Source organism: Nesoenas mayeri (assembly GCF_963082525.1).
Source record: "Nesoenas mayeri genome assembly, chromosome: 1".
Lineage (NCBI taxonomy): Eukaryota > Metazoa > Chordata > Aves > Columbiformes > Columbidae > Nesoenas > Nesoenas mayeri.
Genome location: NC_137541.1, coordinates 90021277 through 90042464, shown reverse-complemented (window position 1 = coordinate 90042464; position 21188 = coordinate 90021277). Strand labels below are relative to the sequence as shown.

At 35.4% G+C, this 21188-nt stretch overlaps 1 protein-coding gene across 4 annotated transcripts in view; it reads right to left on the bottom strand.

Annotated features, from left to right (window-relative positions):
- Window positions 1-21188, bottom strand: part of DCAF6 (DDB1 and CUL4 associated factor 6) — a 93789-nt gene that overhangs the window by 20041 nt on the left and 52560 nt on the right. For 3 of the 4 annotated variants that reach the window (XM_080341759.1, XM_080341760.1, XM_080341762.1), the window contains 5 exons: window positions 16160-16219; window positions 9232-9337; window positions 5301-5416; window positions 4419-4511; window positions 3924-4245 (listed from right to left, as the gene is read on the bottom strand). In XM_080341759.1, the coding sequence (XP_080197885.1) occupies window positions 3924-4245; window positions 4419-4511; window positions 5301-5416; window positions 9232-9337; window positions 16160-16219 (697 nt within the window). The remainder of the gene's footprint in view (window positions 1-3923; window positions 4246-4418; window positions 4512-5300; window positions 5417-9231; window positions 9338-16159; window positions 16220-21188) is intronic. The other variant, XM_080341761.1, reaches the window with a different exon arrangement.

Sequence of the window (21188 nt, the reverse complement as noted above, 5' to 3'; positions counted from 1 at the left end):
CACTCTCAGTTATTTCTTTCAAAGAAATGTCCTTCTGTGTCAAAACTATTCCTAGCTGACTCCTAGTCAACATTCATCTGACTTAGCCAATTTATCAACCAGAGGATCATTTTGCTGCTACTAGTCTATGTCCTTTTCAAAATATTAAAGCAGGTGCAATCTCTGTGTTTGTGTATCTGCTGCACAATCTGTCCTCACAGTTCAGTTTCGGGTTACTTGGTGAGAAACTATTTATCCTCATTGTGTTTTGAGATTTATAAACATCCACAAAAAGAGATTATGCCCCTTGTACCTATTCTTAGATTATATGTGAGAGAGAGAAAAAGACCCAGTCCTCAGTTTGAAAATGTTAGAAGTTGGATTTGTACCCAAACAAAATCCAAATAATAGAAGCTCTGTAAACATTACATTTGCAAAAGGGACAACATTCTATTCATAAATCTGAAATCTACATCCATCTTGCTAAAACTAAAGTGAGACCAGTAAAGTTGATGCAGCAGGAAGTTCTCCATTTATTTACCTGCAGGTGTTGTCAACAGAGCTATCACAAGCATATTTTTGCCTCTTTTCCTTAAGAGGACATTTAAGATAATTTCAGAGTACAGAATCAGAACTCTACCCTTCCTTTCTCAGTGGAGAAAATTGTACTTTACAGTGGGAAAATGACTCTGTGACAGTTTCCTTTATCTTCATTTCTCCAACTGCAGACTTTCTCCTCAATGTAAACAATACCTAGTTATTATATAAAAAACACAACCTAAAGAAACCTAAAATATTGTAGACAAAACTAGTAGTACTATGTACTGGAAAAGGCTTATTAGTCAAATAGCTTCCAGCATTCTGTTTCAGAAGGCTACAGCCTCTTTTTTCTTTCTTGTCCAAGAGAAAAATTAGAACTCTTTTTTTTTGCCACTGCATAAAATAGGTTTAGATTGTTGCAGGCTAGCCTTATAACCTTGTCCAGAAAAGAAAACATAAAAAACCCCACACGCACACAAAAGCCCCACAGCAACTCCCCTCCTAGATATTCTAGAGAGAGAAAAATCTACTTTATTACTTCTGTATTAATGCCATTAATTATCTTATAGGAAGACACATTGGAAACTAAATTATTAGATAAACTTGAGAAAATGAAATTTAGTAAAGGAATTGTTAGGCAACACAATTTACTAAGTGGGAAAAGAGAAAATGTAAGTCTATAGGAAGCATACTGGTGGAGTTCAGCACCAGTCTTACAGGCAGTTTTCTTTAATATATTGCTAATAGTCTGAGCAAAATATAGGAATGTTCTCATGCAGTGCACTGAGGACATGAGGTTGGGTAACTTTATGAATATAGAGGGGAATGTAGGACCTTGAGAAAAAGAGGTGGGTAGAAATTCAGTAGTATAAAATTGACAGTCATAAACTTCTGAGCTTCCTTCTGGTGAAAGATAAGAACATATTAATTAGAAATGACAAAAGAGGAAAGATTTCAGTACACTAACTGAGGAGAAGGATATAACTACAGCTCACTTGTGTCTCAGAGAATCTTCTCTAGACCAGGAGTAACACTCATACCATTAATCCTAGCAAAAACCAAACAGTTCAGGATGCATAATTCTGGTCTACCATATTCAGGAAAGAAGTGGAACATGGAGGAACACAGACAGGATCCAGCACGATGGCAGGAAAACCACAAATTGTTACTGTTAGGAGTGAGAAAAATTTGGCACTCAATCTAATTCAGACAAAAGCTGAAAATGGACAGGATGAACATCATTCAAACTATAAGCACAGGGTATGAAAAATTTTTTTCAACCAAAACAGTACATTAGCACAAACCAAAATGACTAATTTTAGTCAAATTATACCCATTATAGCAGCAATGCTTTGAGGTAGCTTCCCACCAGCTAAGGGGCCATCACAATTTTATATACATTTAATCAATTTCTGAAAGGGATTATACGCTATAACGGATCTTGAAGTAGTAGTAGAGAGGACTTCCAGTTCCTTTCACTCTGTTTCACATAAGATATAAATACTAAGAGGGCCTACAGCAAGTCTTTAAGACCACCAGTGCCTATTTTCTATCTAGAATCCAAATTCCTTTAAGCACACACAGGATGTCTTACTTTTCTTCAGTATCTAAGAGGGCATTTAGAAACTCCCAAAACCAGAAGAACATAACATAAACATATATCTGACTGCTCAGAAGGTAAACTAGAAAACTCCACTGATTGCACACACACACACAGAAGCAGAACAAAATGAACTGGTCAGGCATTAAACCTGAGTAATAAAAGCCTGGAGGCAATCCTAAACCAGTAGTGACTACACAGCAACTTTTGTGAGGTTTTATTTGGGGGAAGAATAAGGGAGCAGGGGGCTGCACAAAGAACTTTAATTCTATCATTTATTTAGTTGAATCATCTTCCCGGTATCATAAATTTAAACTACTACAGGAAAAAAAATCTCACTGCACACATACAATGAAAAAAGAGCATGTCAAATGAAGTGTAACTTCATTTAAGATGTTTCCACTAATGGGAAATTGTAACAGTTATATGATACCTGGAAGTGTCATTCTTATTACATTACTACAATAACTATTACATCGTACAGGCAACATAAAGTGCCTGAAGAGAAGCTAAAAATCCTGCTTGAAAGCAGAAATGGAATTAAAATTGCAGGGCTTTTCACATTTTGTTCTTCAATGATTTGATTGCAACAAACATTTGCTTTGCAATGGAAACTATTTCTGCCATCAGATATTTATCTACAATCCCTTAGTACTGCATAGAAAGTTAATGGATTAAGGCAGAATCTGTATATATTGGCTTTTTCATAAACACTGTTGTTTAGTGATAAGAATTACTCATACTATGTAATGAAGCAACTACTGACTGTTCTTTTTGTCACTACTGTCAATGTGGTGGCTTATGACATTTTTTAAACTGCAAATTATTCGAAACCTTTTCTATACACAACTATTAATTTTTTTCTGATGTCCTAATGAATACATGTTGTAATGCTGCCTGCAAAGAATTTGCATAGCTAGTATAAGAAATTAATAGCAAGATAACGCTGCCCTTGAACAGGATAGGAGTAAAGCTAAGGCATCAGACACTAAGTTACATAACATCTAAAACAAGTAAAAAAGGTGTTTACTTAAGTTTTACAATAGAGATGTTGCTTAAATAATTATGATAGGTTTTAAAACGTCCAAGAATTGAAATTAGTGAACAAAGGTATTAATTAAAACAGCAATACCAACAGGGGCTAAGTTTACTGAATGATCAAACAGTATGTATGGCTGTTTATATTTTACAAAAGAGAATCCACAAAGCTTACTAAGTGTGTCTTTTATTAATGATGACAACTAGTAATCTACTTTTTTTTTTTTGACTGCCAGACATACTGGTATTCAATAACCAACAAAAGGAAAAGGATTACAGAATTTCTCCTTTGAGAAAAAGAAGCAAGAATGAAAAATTGAACACATCGGTCTTAATGTATGTACTACAGACAAATACAACATTACTGAACAACAACAGTTAACAGCTCCTGCTTTGCCAAAGTACGAACACCTAAAGTATAGCTGAAAGAAAATGCAGACTCATGTATACAAATGTATTAACCTTCTATACTTAAGACTACTGGGAGTATAATAAAAAACTAACTGCAAATACTTAGCACTGGGGTATTCAGCACACAATAAATAAGCACAAAGAGGTATTAGATCTATAGGAGCTTGCCTGGCTAGAAGGGAGAATATAGCTATACATATCTTAGATGTGGGCAAATTAGACTCATCCATCAAGCTCTTGGCTAGTTGCCAAAGAATAACTTATTTTAGTTAAGGATACGAAGCATGCATTTCTAGATCTTCCATTAAAAAAATGCATTTTGCTGAGCAAGAGCACAAATAAATATTCCTCTAACCTGTGTCCTGGTCCTCCTCGATACCTTGCCCCTGGGATCAGAACAGGATCATCATCACTATCATCGGTTTCTTGGAGAGCTGAGGTCCTGGTAGAGGACTCATCTGGAGTCGCAAGACCTGAGGATTCTGCATGTGGCTGAGGTTCATCGTTTGCAGCAAGTGAGTTGGCAGTGGATTCAGCACTTTGACTTGAAATTTCTTGATTTGTACTTTTTTCACAGGAGAATTCTTCCTCTGCATTTTCAGAGACAGTGCCAACATGGGGACCACTTTCTTCTGGTCGGATTCCACAATGCTCATGACCAGGTTTATCTGATAAAGCTAACACAAAATTCAGGGGAAAATAAGTAACAGCATTAATGATTATAGCCTGTTTTAAAAGACATTATAAATGGTCACAGAAGGTAAATTATGCATACTGAGTTTATACTGGAAATTTAGTTTTCCATTCTCTACTTCTTCATAACTAAATTTGAAAGAGTACAGATACATACTTGCTTCTCTTGTCTCTACAGTTTCATCCGTAGTTTTCAGTTCTTCAGCACTTGAGTCTTCCTTGTGAGATTCATCAGGAACTCCTGAATTAACTTAATATTAAATCATATTATTTCATTTAGATGCAGATCTATAATGTAAGTAAATCTAAATGATACTAGCACTCCTAGATCAAACCAAAGCAAGCAATCCCCTCCAAAGTCCACATCACTTTACTGACATCTTGGATACTAATCACATAAAAGTCAGTATATATAAACCTATCTAGTTGCCTAGGTCAATACACTAACAAAGAAAAAGGTATTACTTTCTTGTTCCTTAATGTACTTCATATCCTATGCTATGAGAACTTCAGCTGCAAAAATAGCATTAATATTCTTGAAACAGATGATCACTTACTGAAAGCTATTATTTCTGAAGGCAGAAATTAAGTTATCCCTCTATTAAAAGGGATTTACAAAGAAAACCCTCCTCTGGTACCAGTCATTTGACTTGACTGCCCTTTTGGCAAGGAGTTGAGCCAGATAACCATGTGTAACAAAATACAGTGAAAGCTTGAAAGAAATGTAACAAAGTATCAAGCACACATTTATGATTGCAAAGTGCAGCTGTTTTATTTTTGGATACAAATTGGGGAAGAATACATCCGCAAGATAAAAGAATAAGGGGTTTAGAACTAAACACAGAAGAAGTTAACTTTGTTTATTTGCAACTATTTCAGGTTGGTATCTTTTTCTTTCCTAAAAAAATTAATGTTCTATTATGGCTGTATTCTGCCTTCGTATGCATGCATATGAGATTCCCATTGTTTTCAATGGTAGTCATGAACATAGAATAGCAAAATTTTTCCTTAACATTACAGAAATAGTACTGTATCTTACTTGTTTCTTCATCTTCAAGTCCTGACTCTCCTGAGGCTTTTGTCTCTATAGAGTCTTCCTGGCCTTCAGTTTTGCAATGATTTCCACTTCCTCTAGAGCTTGAATTTGTGCTGCTCCTGGCAGCATAACATAAAAAAAAAAAGGAGAAAAAAAAAAAAAAAAAAAGAAAGAAAGAAAGAAAGAAAGAAAGAAAGAAAGAAATAATGTAAATAGATAATATAACATTGCAATAGCACAGCCTGACCATCATCAACTTTCTCACGGCAATCTCATAATAGCTTCATAATAGCTCCTGGCAGCAGCTACAACTAACAACCTTCACAGTCATTTCAGAATTCTCTTCTGTTATGTCCATCACTACTCTTCCCACACTGTTCCTTTGCATCATTGAATCCTGTTCTCTCCTTTTTCTTTTTTTTAGTCTTTAAAGGCTTTCTTCATTATTTTCCCAAATACTGTGAGAACTCAAAAGGATTTGTTCTCTTTCACTATTTACATATTTTTTGTAGGTATAAATGATCAGAGATCTTAAAGGTATTAGAGGTTGTTAGCTGAGCACTAATACGTGATCTTATCCCGTCCAATTAAAAAAATGATTCAGATAAAATTCACCAGGTTCTTCACCATTAACTATTACTTCTGTACCTTTTAAGGCATGGACTTCTAATGTCAGCTGTATGTCCTCAAAGTTTCATTATTTCTCAAGATTTATTAGAAGCTGGTACTTGAGATTTACTCTTCACTCATGTTTAGATAGCTATTGTGGAACGCCAATTTCTGTTTACAATAAGGAAAATTATTCCTCAGGAAATATGTATCACCACTGTCCTGAATGTCATCTAAACTAATGTTTTTAAACTCTCTAGAAAATACCTTATTTTAGGAAATACAAAGCCTTGCTCCTGAGCGCTCTCATTCTCTCCCATCCCATATTTGTGTTATGGCCTCAAACTTTGGCAAATTGCTGGACAAAAGTGGAAACAAAGATGAGTTCTGGGAATTATAAGCATGATTCTCTATAATTTAGACTGTAGTGTTACATGCCTCTTCTTACCTGTATATGTTATTACTAAACTACTTCATATACTACGTTGCTAGAAGCAGCACATGCCTAGTCTAGATTCTTGAGAATCTAGTATAGACTTCAGTGCTTTATTTTTTACATTAAATATGGGAGCTTTTACTCATCTTGATGAGCAACAGTCTGTTTCATTGTTATACTAGATTTGGAGTATGTAAAATATTTTTGTTAGCCCTTAGAGTATTCCTTCTAAATCAAGAATTTTCAACATTATTTCTGAAGGGACAGACCAGAAGGGTACTACTAAGACACCAAGTTGAGGATTTTTGCTATTTCATGCCTCTTATGATATAATCATCTTTATTAATATAATCACATTCTGAGCATTAAGACTTTTTTTTATTTTACTCTTAGGAATCTACTTCCTAGCTCAATGCTAATAGACATTGATGTATTGCTCTAATTTTTACTTCAATGTTATTTTTCACAGCGGCAATTACATGAACAGGATGTTTTTGAGAGACCAAAATAACACCCTGTGCTTTCATTACATGAAGCTCTACTATCTGCTTCCACAGTAGGTTTTCTGTTTCCCCAGTTCTCCACATAACACTCCTTTGAACTGCTACCGATTTGAATCAGTTTTCTCAAAAGCAAGATAAGATTGCACACAGTATTCTAAGTTGCAAAGCAGAGTTGAGCAGCAGCACCATTAATTCTCAGCCTTGGCTGAAGTCTCCCAGCTGGTGACATCTAGGATAATACCTGCCTTTCTAGTAGCTGCATTGTATTGAGAATGAAGCGACTGGTAGTTCCATGTCCTCCATTTTATTTTCAGAAGACCCCCAACTTTAAGATTAGGCATTTGTTATTTGTCTTCAACTGCATAATTTTGTTATATTTAAAATTGCAACCCACTTCTATTATTCCATTCTTTGGCACAAGTTTCTTAGTTAACCTCTGAACTGACAATTCCCTGCAAATTTGTCTGGCTTAGGAAATGTTTTTTCTTCTCACTATGCACACAACACTATCCACTACAAAAGGTCCATTAAGTTATCTTACCACCATGATCAGTTTCTTTATCGATCTACCAGTCCCACCTTCAACAGAAGGTCAGCATGGAACTGGAAATCCAGATAGTTTATCTCAATTACATCATTTACATTTCTAGAACCCGTTATTCTGTCAAATACAACACATTGAATCATGCACATTCTAGCTCCCGTAATTTTGGTTTATTTCCCACGTACTGCTTGTTTTAATATGCCTTTCTATCAGAACTGTCCTAAAGCTTTGAATATTGCTACCATTAGTCTTAAAAGATCATGATGTTTAGTCTCTCATTCTCCTTTGGTGTTTGTTGCTTGTCATTCACATGATGCTACCCTTGGTCCAAGAGATTTGTTAAAATATTTGCTATTAGACGGAATAGATATGCTTCCCCCCGCCTCCCTCCCCTTAATCCTAAAATGGAGCTTACTCCCACTCTGTCCAATTTTTCTGAAGTAATTTCCAAGTCTAATTCTCACATAAGTTGCATTAGTTCCTGTGACCCTTTCATCAACACCTTCAACTTTACTGGAAACTAATATGAAATATTTATTTAGTTTTCGCCTCCTCTCAGTATTTCTTAATTGCTCTTCCATTCTCCCTGCAATGCAATTAAATGAATAAAGAACTTTATCCCATTTGTTTTTATACCCTTTGAAAAGTTAAAGTGAAGTTAAATTTTAGTACTCTTCACTCAGTCTTTACTTGCCTAGTTACAGATTTTGGTAATGAATAATTTTCCTGTCCCTCATCTCTATTCCCTGTACACTCTGCTTTTTCTTAATATTGTTCTTGAGGTTGTTCATTGAGTTGTTAATTCAAATTCTCCATCTTCAGAATCACTTATTTCATTAACTGGTTCCAGTGTAAAATGCATTTTCCAATTTTTGTATTAAAATAAATACAGAAATAAAATGTTAATGTTGTTTAATAAAATTTGAGTTCCATGTTACAGTGGTAGTAATATTATTACATTAAAAACACTAGAATGGATGAAGTATTTGCTAATGCTCTGTTTCTCTTGTGAAATTTGCCTATCCTAAAACATTAAACAAAGATGACTACACAACAAAATGCCGAATTCGTTAAAAGCATTACAGCAAAACTAATTATTTCAAAGCTTGCTGGATTCGGACTCTAAATAGAAAAACAGTCTGATAGATTGGCTGAATGTTAACTGTCGCAATATTTCAGATTCACATGGGTAAAGTCTTCCCTCTTGTGAAAACACACAGAATACTGCTAGAGTTTCCAAAATGCTGTGGGCAAAATATATTTTATGTCTGAAGGCACAGGACTTAAAAGTAGCTAAATGTGGTTGTTTTTTTTCCCCAGTAACAAATGCCAGGAACCATTTCTACTTACTGTCGTCTACAATAATTTTGAAAACATAAACAAATGAATAGGAATAGAAGGAGATAAATTGTTTTGGGAATTGTTCTAGTGATCAATTTTGATAGAAAACCAAGTAAGGGAGGGCAGTTATCAACACTGTGCATTTATTATCTTTAAAGGATGCCATCACTGTAATATCTAAATAGTGCATAAAGTTAGTATCTTAACCAGATGCATTCATCATAGGGTTTGATGAAGACAACGCTTTTCAAACTATATTAGCATTAAAGAGATTCACAGTAAATAGCACCAAAAAAACCCTCTGGCACAAATTTCTTGTTAAGTAGGACTGTCTTTTACATTCTGAATGCATTAAGGACTACAGCCATTTCAAATCATCTATATATACCTAAAATATACATATGCCATACGGAAAAATAATTTATCTCTGCATCTATGCTAGACAAGTGTTAGTGATATGTGCTGATCAATAACCAGTCAAAAATAAAATTAACTTCTTACCACTCATCAGTGAAGTCCAGTTTTATTGTGCTTGTAGTTGTTCCTTCTGTACTGTAGTGCAAACTTAAAACTGGTTCACCTGTTCCTGTTCGTGGCTTATCACTCTCTAGAAAAATGGGGTTGATAAAGTTTTGATGAGCATCAGTAATATACATAAAGCTGTTATATTTCTGAAGATTTATTTAATTGTCCTGACAAAGGCCAAATGAGGTAGTAACATGTACAATGTCTATTTAAGATCTCTTACAGCCAAAGTAAAAAGGTAAGAAGTTTCAGAGTAAATGCACCACATTTGCAATGCTTTAAAAAATGTACTAAAATTATTTCTATTTATAACAGCAAACAAAGAATATGCTGTCCTTCAACATGCAGGTAAATTAAACTGCAGACAAGTATGTGTACACACAATATTATCCTTTATAAGCAGATCCCTTTCCTATCAAGTATACTAGCAAGAATATAAAATAGTTTTGGAAGTGGTGTTCAGTCTTTTTTGACTCAGCACCTACACATGAAAAAAAGATTATGAGATCTAGACACAGTCAGTGGTCTAGAAAAACAACCATCCCTTTACTTTTTTTCTACTTAGAACCCAGTCAACTACCAATACCCTTCGACCTGCTGTAAACTGTCAGCTAGTTGTCATAAAAGCACTGTAAACTCAGGTTCTGAGAGCTTCAGGATTAAAAAGCCTTCATATTTTAATAGCTGTAAGCAGAAGGGAAATACTTTCTAAACTAAATATTCACATCGTCCAAAAGTGAATCAAACTGAAAACCACCGCAAGTCTGTCAAATATTTGCTCCATATACAATTTTAAGGATGTTCAAAACAGGATTGATCAATGACATCCACCTACCCACCCACCATCCTTGAGTAAAACTCATGGTCATAGTCTATCTACACGCATGGCACGATTGCTGTTAATAGTGAGGGTGGCCTTGGGCAATACTACAGAGTTAATGGAAAGCGCCATCAGATTAAGCCTCACTACAGAGGTGCCATTCTCTCAGAACTCAGATAGGAGAGTTTAGTCAGCATAAGGCACTACTCAAAAGACCAGTAAGTAGCCTACATAGACTTGCTTTTCATGAATGCTGAGCTTTTTATCTCAGGACTGTTTGGACAAAACCATGTCATATTTTCTTTGGTTTACAGAATGCAGAAATTTGGCTATATGTATACTTCCAGTATTGGCATCAGTTTGACCCTTATAATAAAGTAAAAGCTTCAGATCATCTTTGGGTAAACAGCAATTAAAATTTAAAATTCAATTCAAGCACAATCTTAAAAATTCTTCCACTTAAAAGGCTTCTATGAAAATAACATTGGCTACAATACTACTACAGAATATTTATTTTAAAAAATTATTATTAAGTTATAGGAACTATCAAACTGCATATAAGAATTTAACCTTACAATCAGTGCTGACAGGCACAAGCCTGTCACAAAATCAGAGCAGTGATCAGTTGCTCCAAAGAATTTTAAATATGTATTTTGACATATTCTGAAGACAAATTTTAAAACAATCAAAACCAACAACAACCAAAAAAAAAAAAAAAAAAAAAGAGAATATTTTAATGTAAAATAAAATAACCAAGTACAGCTATGATCCTAATCATATATAAGGCATGGGCCTCATTCTATGCAAAGAAAAGCTCACAGCCTCTCTAATATAAAAGTTCCAGTTACACTCCTGTTAGAACAAGGATCAAACTGATCAAAAGCAAGGTTTCCAGTGCCTGGAATAAACTGAATAAGAAAAGAAACAAATAAGAAAATATTTTATGGTGGCTTATATAGACATTTTGAACAAAAATATAATGTTCTTTCTTAACTAAACAGGTGCTTGCTTTATTTTTTGGCAAACATCTCTTAGCACAAAAGTCAGTTCAATCTTTGATTATCCCTTCCTAAGCAAGTACAAAAACTGATCGTTCCAACAGACTGCACAAGTTATCAGGAGCTGGACTCTGAAAGAGTAATAAATGACATAGTAGGAGAATTATCTACCTTCCTTGTAATAGGTAAAGGCAACACCTATCTTTGAATCAGGAACCCAGACAGGTAAAGACAGACAACTTGCTGCCTTAAATAGTCCAAGACAGCCACCAGACAATGGCTATACTGTAACTTGATACTGCTATGCAACATTTGCCTCAGCACAAAACTAGTTAATATTGCTGACCAAAGTAACAAAACACTGCTATCTATAATCAAGCTAATTGAATGGTAGGGTTGTGTTATAAAGCACAGACCATATTATCACGTCAGTGCTTTCTGGGCTTAAAATCTCGACATCAAAAAAGTAAATCAAGTCCCCTAACTACGCTTACTGTGGTAGCAATGCTCATGTCTTTTCCACACTCCCAAAGGTGGAAGAATTGCAGTAGACTTATTCAAAGAGGGCACTGATTGAGAAACTATTTTTACTAATTTCTGGAGACATAACTGCTAAATCATACTGTATAACAACTTTTTCTTAAATCTACAATAACATGAGCTATGATTTGGACTGGGTCAGCTTCCTCCTTAATCTAGCCTTAGGGCACAAAATAAACATTAATAAGAACAAGAAAGTTTCTAAAAGACAGATGAGACAAGAATCTGATCATAAACTGCACAGAATGAATTGTGTAGTTCACCAGTTTATATTAAACTTACACAGCTAATGAAAGCTGAATGGGAGCCTCTGTGAAGAAGGTTAATAAGCTTTGCCAGTACATAATTGAACATTCTTTTACAAAAGCCACATAAGATCCAGAAGCTGTGAACTCTTAGTTTTCAAAAAGAACAATGTGATCGCCAAAGACTGACTGGATCTCTTTTGCTGTTTAAAAGACACCTAGATGAGGCTCTTAGGGACATGGTTTAGTGCCAGAGTTGGGTTACAGTTGGACTTGATGATCTTAAGTGTATCACTGCACTTGATTCTATTGTTCGGACAACAGATTTCCTAATAAACTTTCTTTTCAAATTCATAGTTTTCCAAACTAGAAGTAACATTCTGCATCTCTTCAGATGATCCTTAGCATCACAACAGAAAAACATTGCCTTAAAACAATCAGAGAATTGGTCTACCAATAAAGTCCAGATAAACAACATATTTTCTGGGGTTTCTGGGCTAGGTTTATGCCATCTCACCAGATATACTTCAAATTGACAAAAAAATGAAGGGAAGAAGAGGAAAAGTTGTACAGCTTCTGTGATTTAGGGGAGAGCTATTGCCAAAACTATCAATCTGATTGCAAGCTCTAAGTGGGGTAGTAATTACTGCAAGAGAAAGTTGTAGCTTGTCAACATCTTACTAAAGTCTATCCCAAATTACTCAAAAATAAGTTGAACCTTTACTTGGATTTTACAGCCAAACACATTAGACTTTAAAGATGCTATCAACAATTTAGAGTCTTATTCCATAAGCAACCCTGTGCTAGACCAGACTCCCATGAAATGGTCCATTCTCCAGGTATCTACAGGAAGAAGGGTATCTTGAAACTACCATCCTTAAACTGAAGATAAAACCTTATTAAAAAACAACAACAAAATAACTGAAAGCAGTAACCCACATGTACACTTTTTCCCTTAGACAACATATCTGTGCAAGAGCAACTTCAAAGATTGGGGCTCTTAACTATGAAGCAGTAAGCACATAAAAGTAGGTTTACTAACCATGATCTCCTCATAATGGAATCAGTTCTGTATATTGTAAAGATAAAGTCATATTGTGGGCAAAAACCAAAGGGAGTTACTCCTGAAGAGAGAAAAATTCATCCAAAGAGGACAAAATAAGAGGTGTCTTTCAAAAAGCAGGAATTGCATAGGAAGGCTCAACACATGAAAACTCATCAGAAGCCAATAAATTTGGAGGAAAGGGTGGAGATTCACTTTTCTAGTGAAGAATACTGACTGAACAATGTTACACTGATACCAGTCAGAATAAGGCACAATGAAGCCTAAGGGATGACTGAAAATCAAATAATTCTTCAGATAAGCCTAATCTACAGCCCAAGGCATACCATTTCTTTGTTTAGATGGTTCCTATACTAATTAGATGTAGCACTGCACTTTACCAAAGGAACCAGTACACACCACACTGTGCCTTACAACAAAGCACAAGTCTGAAATTCTCGAGCTTGTATCTGCAGAGCTTACTACAGATCTAGAGAGCTCTATATGCATACCAACGCCTAAACAGTTCACCAAACTGGGAGGCAGAGATTATTAGCTGGGACAAAACACATGCCAATACAGTTTCCAGGACTTACAGTACTGTTTATGAAGAACTAACTCTGCCATGGCTGACACACCAGTTTGTTCTGAGCCAGCTCAAGTATCTATAATGTGGCACTGAACAATCTGGTATATATCCAGAAGGGATTGCTAAACCCTCACACTAACTTGCAACTATCTAGAATTATCAGTAATCAGTACGGCTTCTGGGTACAGAAGAAGTAGCATTAAGGTGGTATGAGATGTACATGCACGTTTATGCTCTTCAGAGTCACTGAGCTAGTTCTTTGGCTTCAGCTTCCTTCTTTAATCATAACAATCCTCCCAGTCATAAGATTACCTTTACACTGCAACAAATCTAACAACTACCATCCATTTTTACAATCGCAGCCAAAAAAAAAAGGGAAAAAAAAAAGATCCAGTGTAGATCACTGTAATCCATTTGAAACCATTTTGTACAGAGGAGAATGACTTCTAGCTTCAGCTGGACTGTCAGAATAATGGCATTATAAATTCATATGTTTTTAATAAGTATCAAAAGATCTTTAAACCCAGAAACAGTCTTAAAAAATAACTGCCAACAAAAGAGATTCATTCAACAGAAAGACAACTGATTCAGAATCAAATTACGAAAATACAAGAATAAGTATTTCTACATAAAAAGAACTGATATGACTTCCTTCATTAGCTCCTTGTAATTTTTCAAGATTTCTGTTCAAGGGAAACTAATGCAGTTTAACTTCAAAAATCCACCTGGACCTCAGCAAATTATTCTTTCTAGTTATTATTAGATATTAGGAAACATTTCTTCATGGAAAGGGTTGTAAAGCACTGGGACAGGCTGCCCAGGCAAGTGGGGGAGTCATCATCCCTGGAGGTGTTTAAAAGACACCTAGATGAGGCTCTTAGGGACATGGTTTAGTGCCAGAGTTGGGTTACAGTTGGACTTGATGATCTTAAGTGTATCACTGCACTTGATTCTATTGTTTGGACAATAGATTTCCTAATAACCTTTCTTTCCAAATTCATAGTTTTCCAAACTAGAAGTAACATTCTGCATCTCTTCAGATGATCCTTAGCATCACAACAGAAAAACATTGCCTTAAAACAATCAGATAACTGGTCTACCAATAAAGTCCAGATAAACAACGTATTTTCTGGGGTTTTCTTGCCTATTAAAAAAACCAGAAGTTCTTCTATGAGAGTAAACCTCTTCACATTAGTTCAACTAATTTCTTAACACAGGGAACTTATTAGAAAAACTTCCAAGAGTCTATTACAACAGTGGTCCTCTACAATTATGCACTTAACAATAGTAATACACAAACAAGTATTTAAGGCAACTAATTCTGCTTGAAGAGGAATCTGATGCACATTTGGGAACTGATTCCTGGGACCAAAACTTCTGGTTTTGTCTTTGTTGTTTGATGGGCTTAATTCACAACTTAATGGAACAACTGCTCAATTTTCCAAAATTTTTGCTGTTTTAGGAAATTCAGTGAACATACAGACTTTCTATGCTAATTCTAGTGCATTCTACTCTCATCAAATAATCTTTTATTCTGAGTTCATAGCAGAGGGCATAATTCAGCCACTAATTATAAGCAACTTTTCCAGCTAAACCTGAATATTGTAGTGATGTAGACTGCTGAATCACAAATAATTAGCAAATTTACACATTGAGGTTTAAGACTATTTCATCTCAAAATGTAGTTCCACAAAATTAATTTATTTTGTTGATGTAAAACACAGCTTGATTTTTTTTCCAATGTTCTGGCATCCTAAAATAAACCATAATCTCAACAGTTGCCAAACAGACTATTTTTCAGCAATGGGATTTCAAAACAGCATTCTAGTTTAAAATGTGAAACAAGATGAAGCAGCCAGCTCTTTTGTGGGATTGGAGCTATTAAATCTCTACAGAGGCTTTGATATGGAAGCAAGCATAATGCAGAGTGTATGGAAATCTATTTTTAACCTACCATTTATCACTCATTAATTATTCAGACATAAATATTCACTACAGATGACATTGGTTCAGCTGGAATAGGGTCACCTATGGCCCACTTCACTGCTCACAGTCTGAAGACTGATGAATAACGGGCATAGAGAAAGCTCACAAGTGTTCTTTTTACCACCAGCCCATAGGGCATCTGCAGAGAAAGACTAGTAGTTGTTTAGTAGAAGGGCTGTATGACAAGGGGTTCCAGAGGTAAGATGCACCTAATTGCAATAAGTGCTCTTGTGTTACTCAGATTGTGCAAGTATAACAAAGCTACACATCTCTCTTGCATAAGATAAATCAATTTGGCATTGTACAATTACAAGTTATTTCAATCTTGATATTTGCACTTTGATCTGCAAAGAACCATTCAGAAAAAGACTGTTTGAAAAATTGATTTTACTTTGCACTTTAAAAAGTTTCTAAATGTATTTAGAGTACATAAAATGTTTACTGTGACTACATTGAGCACATTAAGAATTGAGCATAGAATGGCTTTTGAAAACAATTAACCTTACTTTGTTACTCATATTGAGAATTAAATAATTAAAGAGTTTCCAGCAGATCTGCTTACAGAACTCTACTTTATGTAGATGAACAGCATTTTTAGACTGTTTATCATCATGAAAGGCAGTTTTAAAAGGAAGCATTGCAATCAGCTATGGCTGGGTATAGTGCTTTTCCTGTCACACGCACCCTGTTGCTCATCAAGTGACATGGATCCAAGCTGTTTGTTAACCACAGAAGAAGGAGAATCTGAAACAAAAATGAGATTTCAACTTAAAACATAAGCAGCAGAGAACTGCACAGCAATGTCACGATCATATGTTAGTTTAAAAGAAAAAACAAAAAGCAGCAACATAAGGAAGCTTCGGGTTTGTTTTATGAGCAGCCAGCCATATTGCATTTTCTAGGTATGACAGAAGCAAAGCCACTTGTTTCAAATCATTATGTATTCCTTTAGGTAGTCATTGAACAGCCTGAAGCTTGCTGGCATGTCAACATTAAAAATGGTTCTCCATTACCAGGGATTTTACTATGCTCTTCAAATTTCTAACATGCCAGGAAAAACACTGAAGAGTTATGACTCCTAAAGCCTTTGCTCCAACTACCAAATGACACTAGTATTCCAAAGCACGTACTGAATGTAAATTTCAGAATATTGATACTGCAACATAAAATATTCAACGTCATACCAGTATCTTCAATATTTATACCTATGATCATAAAATTTAAAAGATGAGAATGTTTACATACACAACATATAAAGTGGTTTTAAAACATTAAAGCACCAAAATACATCCCACTCACATAAGAGATCAATAGTTCTGCATTCCCAGATGCTATACCTCTGTGGCATCTGATGACTGAGAACGTCTTCATGAGTTTAACACAGTACCACACCAGTCATTCTTATAAAAATCCTCATGTAATCACAAAATCTCCAAAACCCCAGCACTTAAATGCATCTTTTCCCACTGGATGCTACCAGTTAATAAATGTCACCAGCACTGCATTAATTGTGCAAACAAATCACAGATGCAAAGTTCAGTACCCTCTGTGAATCTATTTTCCTTCTCACCTCTGAAGACCAGATCTTACGTCTGTATAACCTTAAGTTGATGTATATCATGTATATTATCTTGAAATGATGTATGCAAATTTGCGCAGCATTTCAAGGATATTGGCTAGGCTACCATATTTTTGTTCTATTTATTAATCTTCAGTTATAAACAAATTCATGCTAAGCTAAAAGGATTTAATCTCTTGTACTGTAAACTGAGCCATAGTCTGCCAACATCACAGCATGCTAAATGAATTTTAACATGAACTTAAAACCTACACAAGGAAAGCAACGCAATAATACAATCTCTCCTACAGGAAGCTCACTTCCAGTTTTGGGTCAGAATCCAGCATGACCCATTCTGTAGTAGAGCCATAAAAGCTGGTAAATTGACACAGCTGATTTAGATACATATCTCAAATGATACTTCATTCCCAGCCCTTGGTGCAAGAATCAGTTTGTTCTTTCGTTACACTGACACCTAGCATAGGACAGGGGAGAAAGAGTGAAGAACAAAGATGAGGAGAGTCTTAGGTAAGCTCAGTGTATTTTAGAGGCTGGCTTGTTTTGCTAACTGGGCTTATACAGTTTATTTCCATAACTGAGGAACACAAAAGAGGTCCTGTTTTGTCTTCACCTTTGTTCAGCCATGCCCATGCCTTGCACCAAACACATCTAAGCCAGATCACAGAATCTGTCATCTAGTTTTAGATGGGACATAGCTCTTAAGTATGAGAGTTGTAATATTAATATATTTCATTTTCCAAAACTGAAGTGTACTTTACATATCATATCCAATTTAGAAGCATCTACAGCAAAGTTTTCTCAACGGAATAGTAATCAATTTTTTTGAGTGTAAATTGGAAGAGAAAAGCTGGTGTAAAGATGCACCACGTCATAAGATGATCTACTTGTATTCCAGCTGACTCAGCCCTGGAATCAGTCTGCCTCTCTCCCAAGGGCAGGTGGGCTTTGATCACTGACTCAGAGTCACGAAGCACATCAATGGGATTAACTTGTACCAGAAGTGCTAAAGGGAGGGGAGGTCTTGGATAGCAAGCTGAGAAGCCTAATGAGAAAAGACAGTGACGCTCTCTTCCGGCACTTCAGTTCTTTCTATAAGCTTATATGTCCTTTTTTTTAAAAGGCGTATCATGCTGCCAAACATTTATTTGGCTGGAAAAGCTAATCTCATCAGCTCTTTAATTCTGATCAAAATGAACAGAACAAACATAACTGAACTAAGATATTTTAATTATAAACATAAGGAATTACATTTACTACCCTTATCAGCACTTCTAAATTTTATTAGGACCTCATGTTATGCAACAGTAAGAAAGAAGTTGGTGTGTTTTACCATGTGCATCATTTGATCACAGTAAGTGAAAATTTTCTAGGTAGTAGTCCATGCCAATGTAGGCTTAAACTTCCCACTTATCACTATTATTTTTATGTCTTCTTAAAACTTGTGAATGCATTTCATTTGTAATATGAGAATTTTTAAACAACACATAGGAAGCATCCTAAGTATTTCAATATTTCAACATGGTTTAAGAAGTGATCTCACTTTGTAGCAATTTTAAACTCACTTTTTTTTTTCCTTTTTCAAGTCCCCTGTGGCCACAGATCACCAGCATCCCTTGAAGTGGCACTGCAGTCTGGAACCCCACAGCTCAGGCAGGGAAATAAATATGACCATGAAACCAGCCTAGAGAAGTTCAGGTAAATGCCTCTTTTTTTAATATATGGCTTTGTTTTGTAAAAATTCTCAAAAAATACTTTCATCATTTCTGATAAAGCTTTTGAAAAAAGTATTATCAAAACTGTGCCATATAGTTAAAAAAACAAACAAAAATCCAAACTCTTACCTGAGCTTTCACAGGCTGGGTCTACATCCCAATGCAGTTCACCACTGGTTGTAATGTCACCAGTACTTTCTAAACTGGAACACCACTTAAAGAGGGAACTGGAGATTCATAAATTTGGGGAACCTCAAACAGAAAATACAAGATAATTTTAAAGTCAGTTATATGCTGAAGGATCTTCCTATAGTTTGGGCAATCAGCACCTGACTTCATCGAAATATTAACGTGCCATCTCCATTGTTTTGATGAAAAAAAAATTCCTCCTTATATCACTATAATATCAGCTCCATTGTAAGTATCGGGCCTGAAGCAGTGAGACCTGTTTTAGAAGTCCTAAACATGATACATAGAGTGCTTTGCAGAGTGAATAAGCTCTCAGTTACATATTTTGGATTTCAAATAGTCACATTTCACATCTAGATGTTTACAAAGAATACAAAGAATCTAGTAATAAAAGCTGTAGTCATCCTATTGCTCTCTGCAGAAAGCTTTAACACAGAAAAGAAAGTCCAATTTGTTCTGCTTTAAAGACACGGACCGTCTAGACTTCCGCAACCAGCAAAGTTTTAAAAAAATGGATCCAGTCAAAGTGCATCACACATTCTGCAATATGTCAGCATGCAAACATACAGATCTTCATTCCACAATAAATACAGTCTAAATCAAATTAATTTTTCCACAAAAAAGAAAGGTTCATATTACTTCGTATTTTTGTGGGTAATATTATGCACATTGACTGCAACAGAAATCCCTGATGCACACTGTTCTACAATACTGGTTTATCTTTTTCACTTCAAGATCAGCTGGTTCATGTTTCTATAACTTCTCAAATTGCATTCCATTTGCCTAAAGTTCTCAAAAAGAGAAGCTACATAGATAATGGTGATGCATACACAGCATATCAGCAACAGGAAGAGCAGCAATAACAATAGGTTAAAAAAGATTTATTTTCTTTGTAGTTTGCATATAGCACATATATGCTATTGTTTAAATACTGCACAGGATCTAGATGTTATGAAGTGCCACAAAAATCTAAGTTTAAACTAGTCTTTGTTGGAGAAAGTATACAATAAAAAACCCCCAAACTTAATATAGTTCCCTAATTCAATAAAGTGATTATAAAAAAAAAAAAAAAAAATAGGAGTTTGTTCAATACGTAAGCAAAGGTTTAAAGTCAAAAATGAATTGATACACGCACCATATACTGCTTTTAAAACTCTGTCAAATTTACACAATACCTGTGAGAGGTATCCAATAAAACAGTCTCTTTGCCATCTGAGGATAAAGTATCTTTTCCCTCAATGCCAAATCAGGCCACTGTAAATCATTACTCAGTTAACTCCCTTTCACGTTCAACAACGAGATAAACTTTTGACCATCTTTTTCTAGATAGTGAAGGTTAGCTATTACAGATACAGCTTACAAACCCTCATGTAACAATGACAAGTCCTTTGACTAGGAGACAGAACAACTACCAGACAGTCTAATTTTCTATTAGGCCTGTAAAAGCTTTCAGCTCTTGACTTTTTCACTGGTGATTTCTTACATGCCTAGAGTATTTTTTCTCCACTCTGTGTCTACAGCTATAATTGAGCTTCTGTGGTTGCAAAGATAAGGACTGAGAATGAATTACAGGACAGAGGAAATGGCCTTAGTCTCACACTGGATTGTCCAAAAAGTCACAAGTGTAAATTATACAAGTTGTGCCAGAATAGGGATTGAGGGCTTGCAGCCCTGTGCCAAACACTATGATGCCATTTCACATACTGGTGGACATATTTTGAGGTGTAATTTTTTGGTTTGAAAATTTATAACCAGTATGTGCTTGAAAACTGAAAACCTGCCTCAAGGCAGAGCAAAGACAACCTTGCAGGAGGGAAAAAGAAAAGGCACTGTCTCTGTCTGAGAATTTATTATTCAAAAAATCCCCAAAACTAAGCAGTCATTTTTCTCCTACCCCACTTCTGAAATGCCAGCTTTCCACAGGGTTGGAAAACAACTGTCTCCATGGAGAAGCTAGAGACCAAAAATCCACAGCTCTGGTTTTCCAAAAAAATAGACTGCAGATACACATCTTCCAAAAATAAGTGTTCAGAGGTCAGAAAAAGTGAACAAAGTAACTTGTATAAGAAGAAATGAGCAAATGCAGAGAATATTTCCACATCTAGAGTGCAGATATCTTAAAAAGTAAATAGATTATGTGAAGGTGGATTCCCGAATCAAAAGAAATAAGTTTCATTTTGTTCCCTCCCGTCACAGAATCGCAGAGCGTTAGGGATTGGAAGGGACTTCAAAA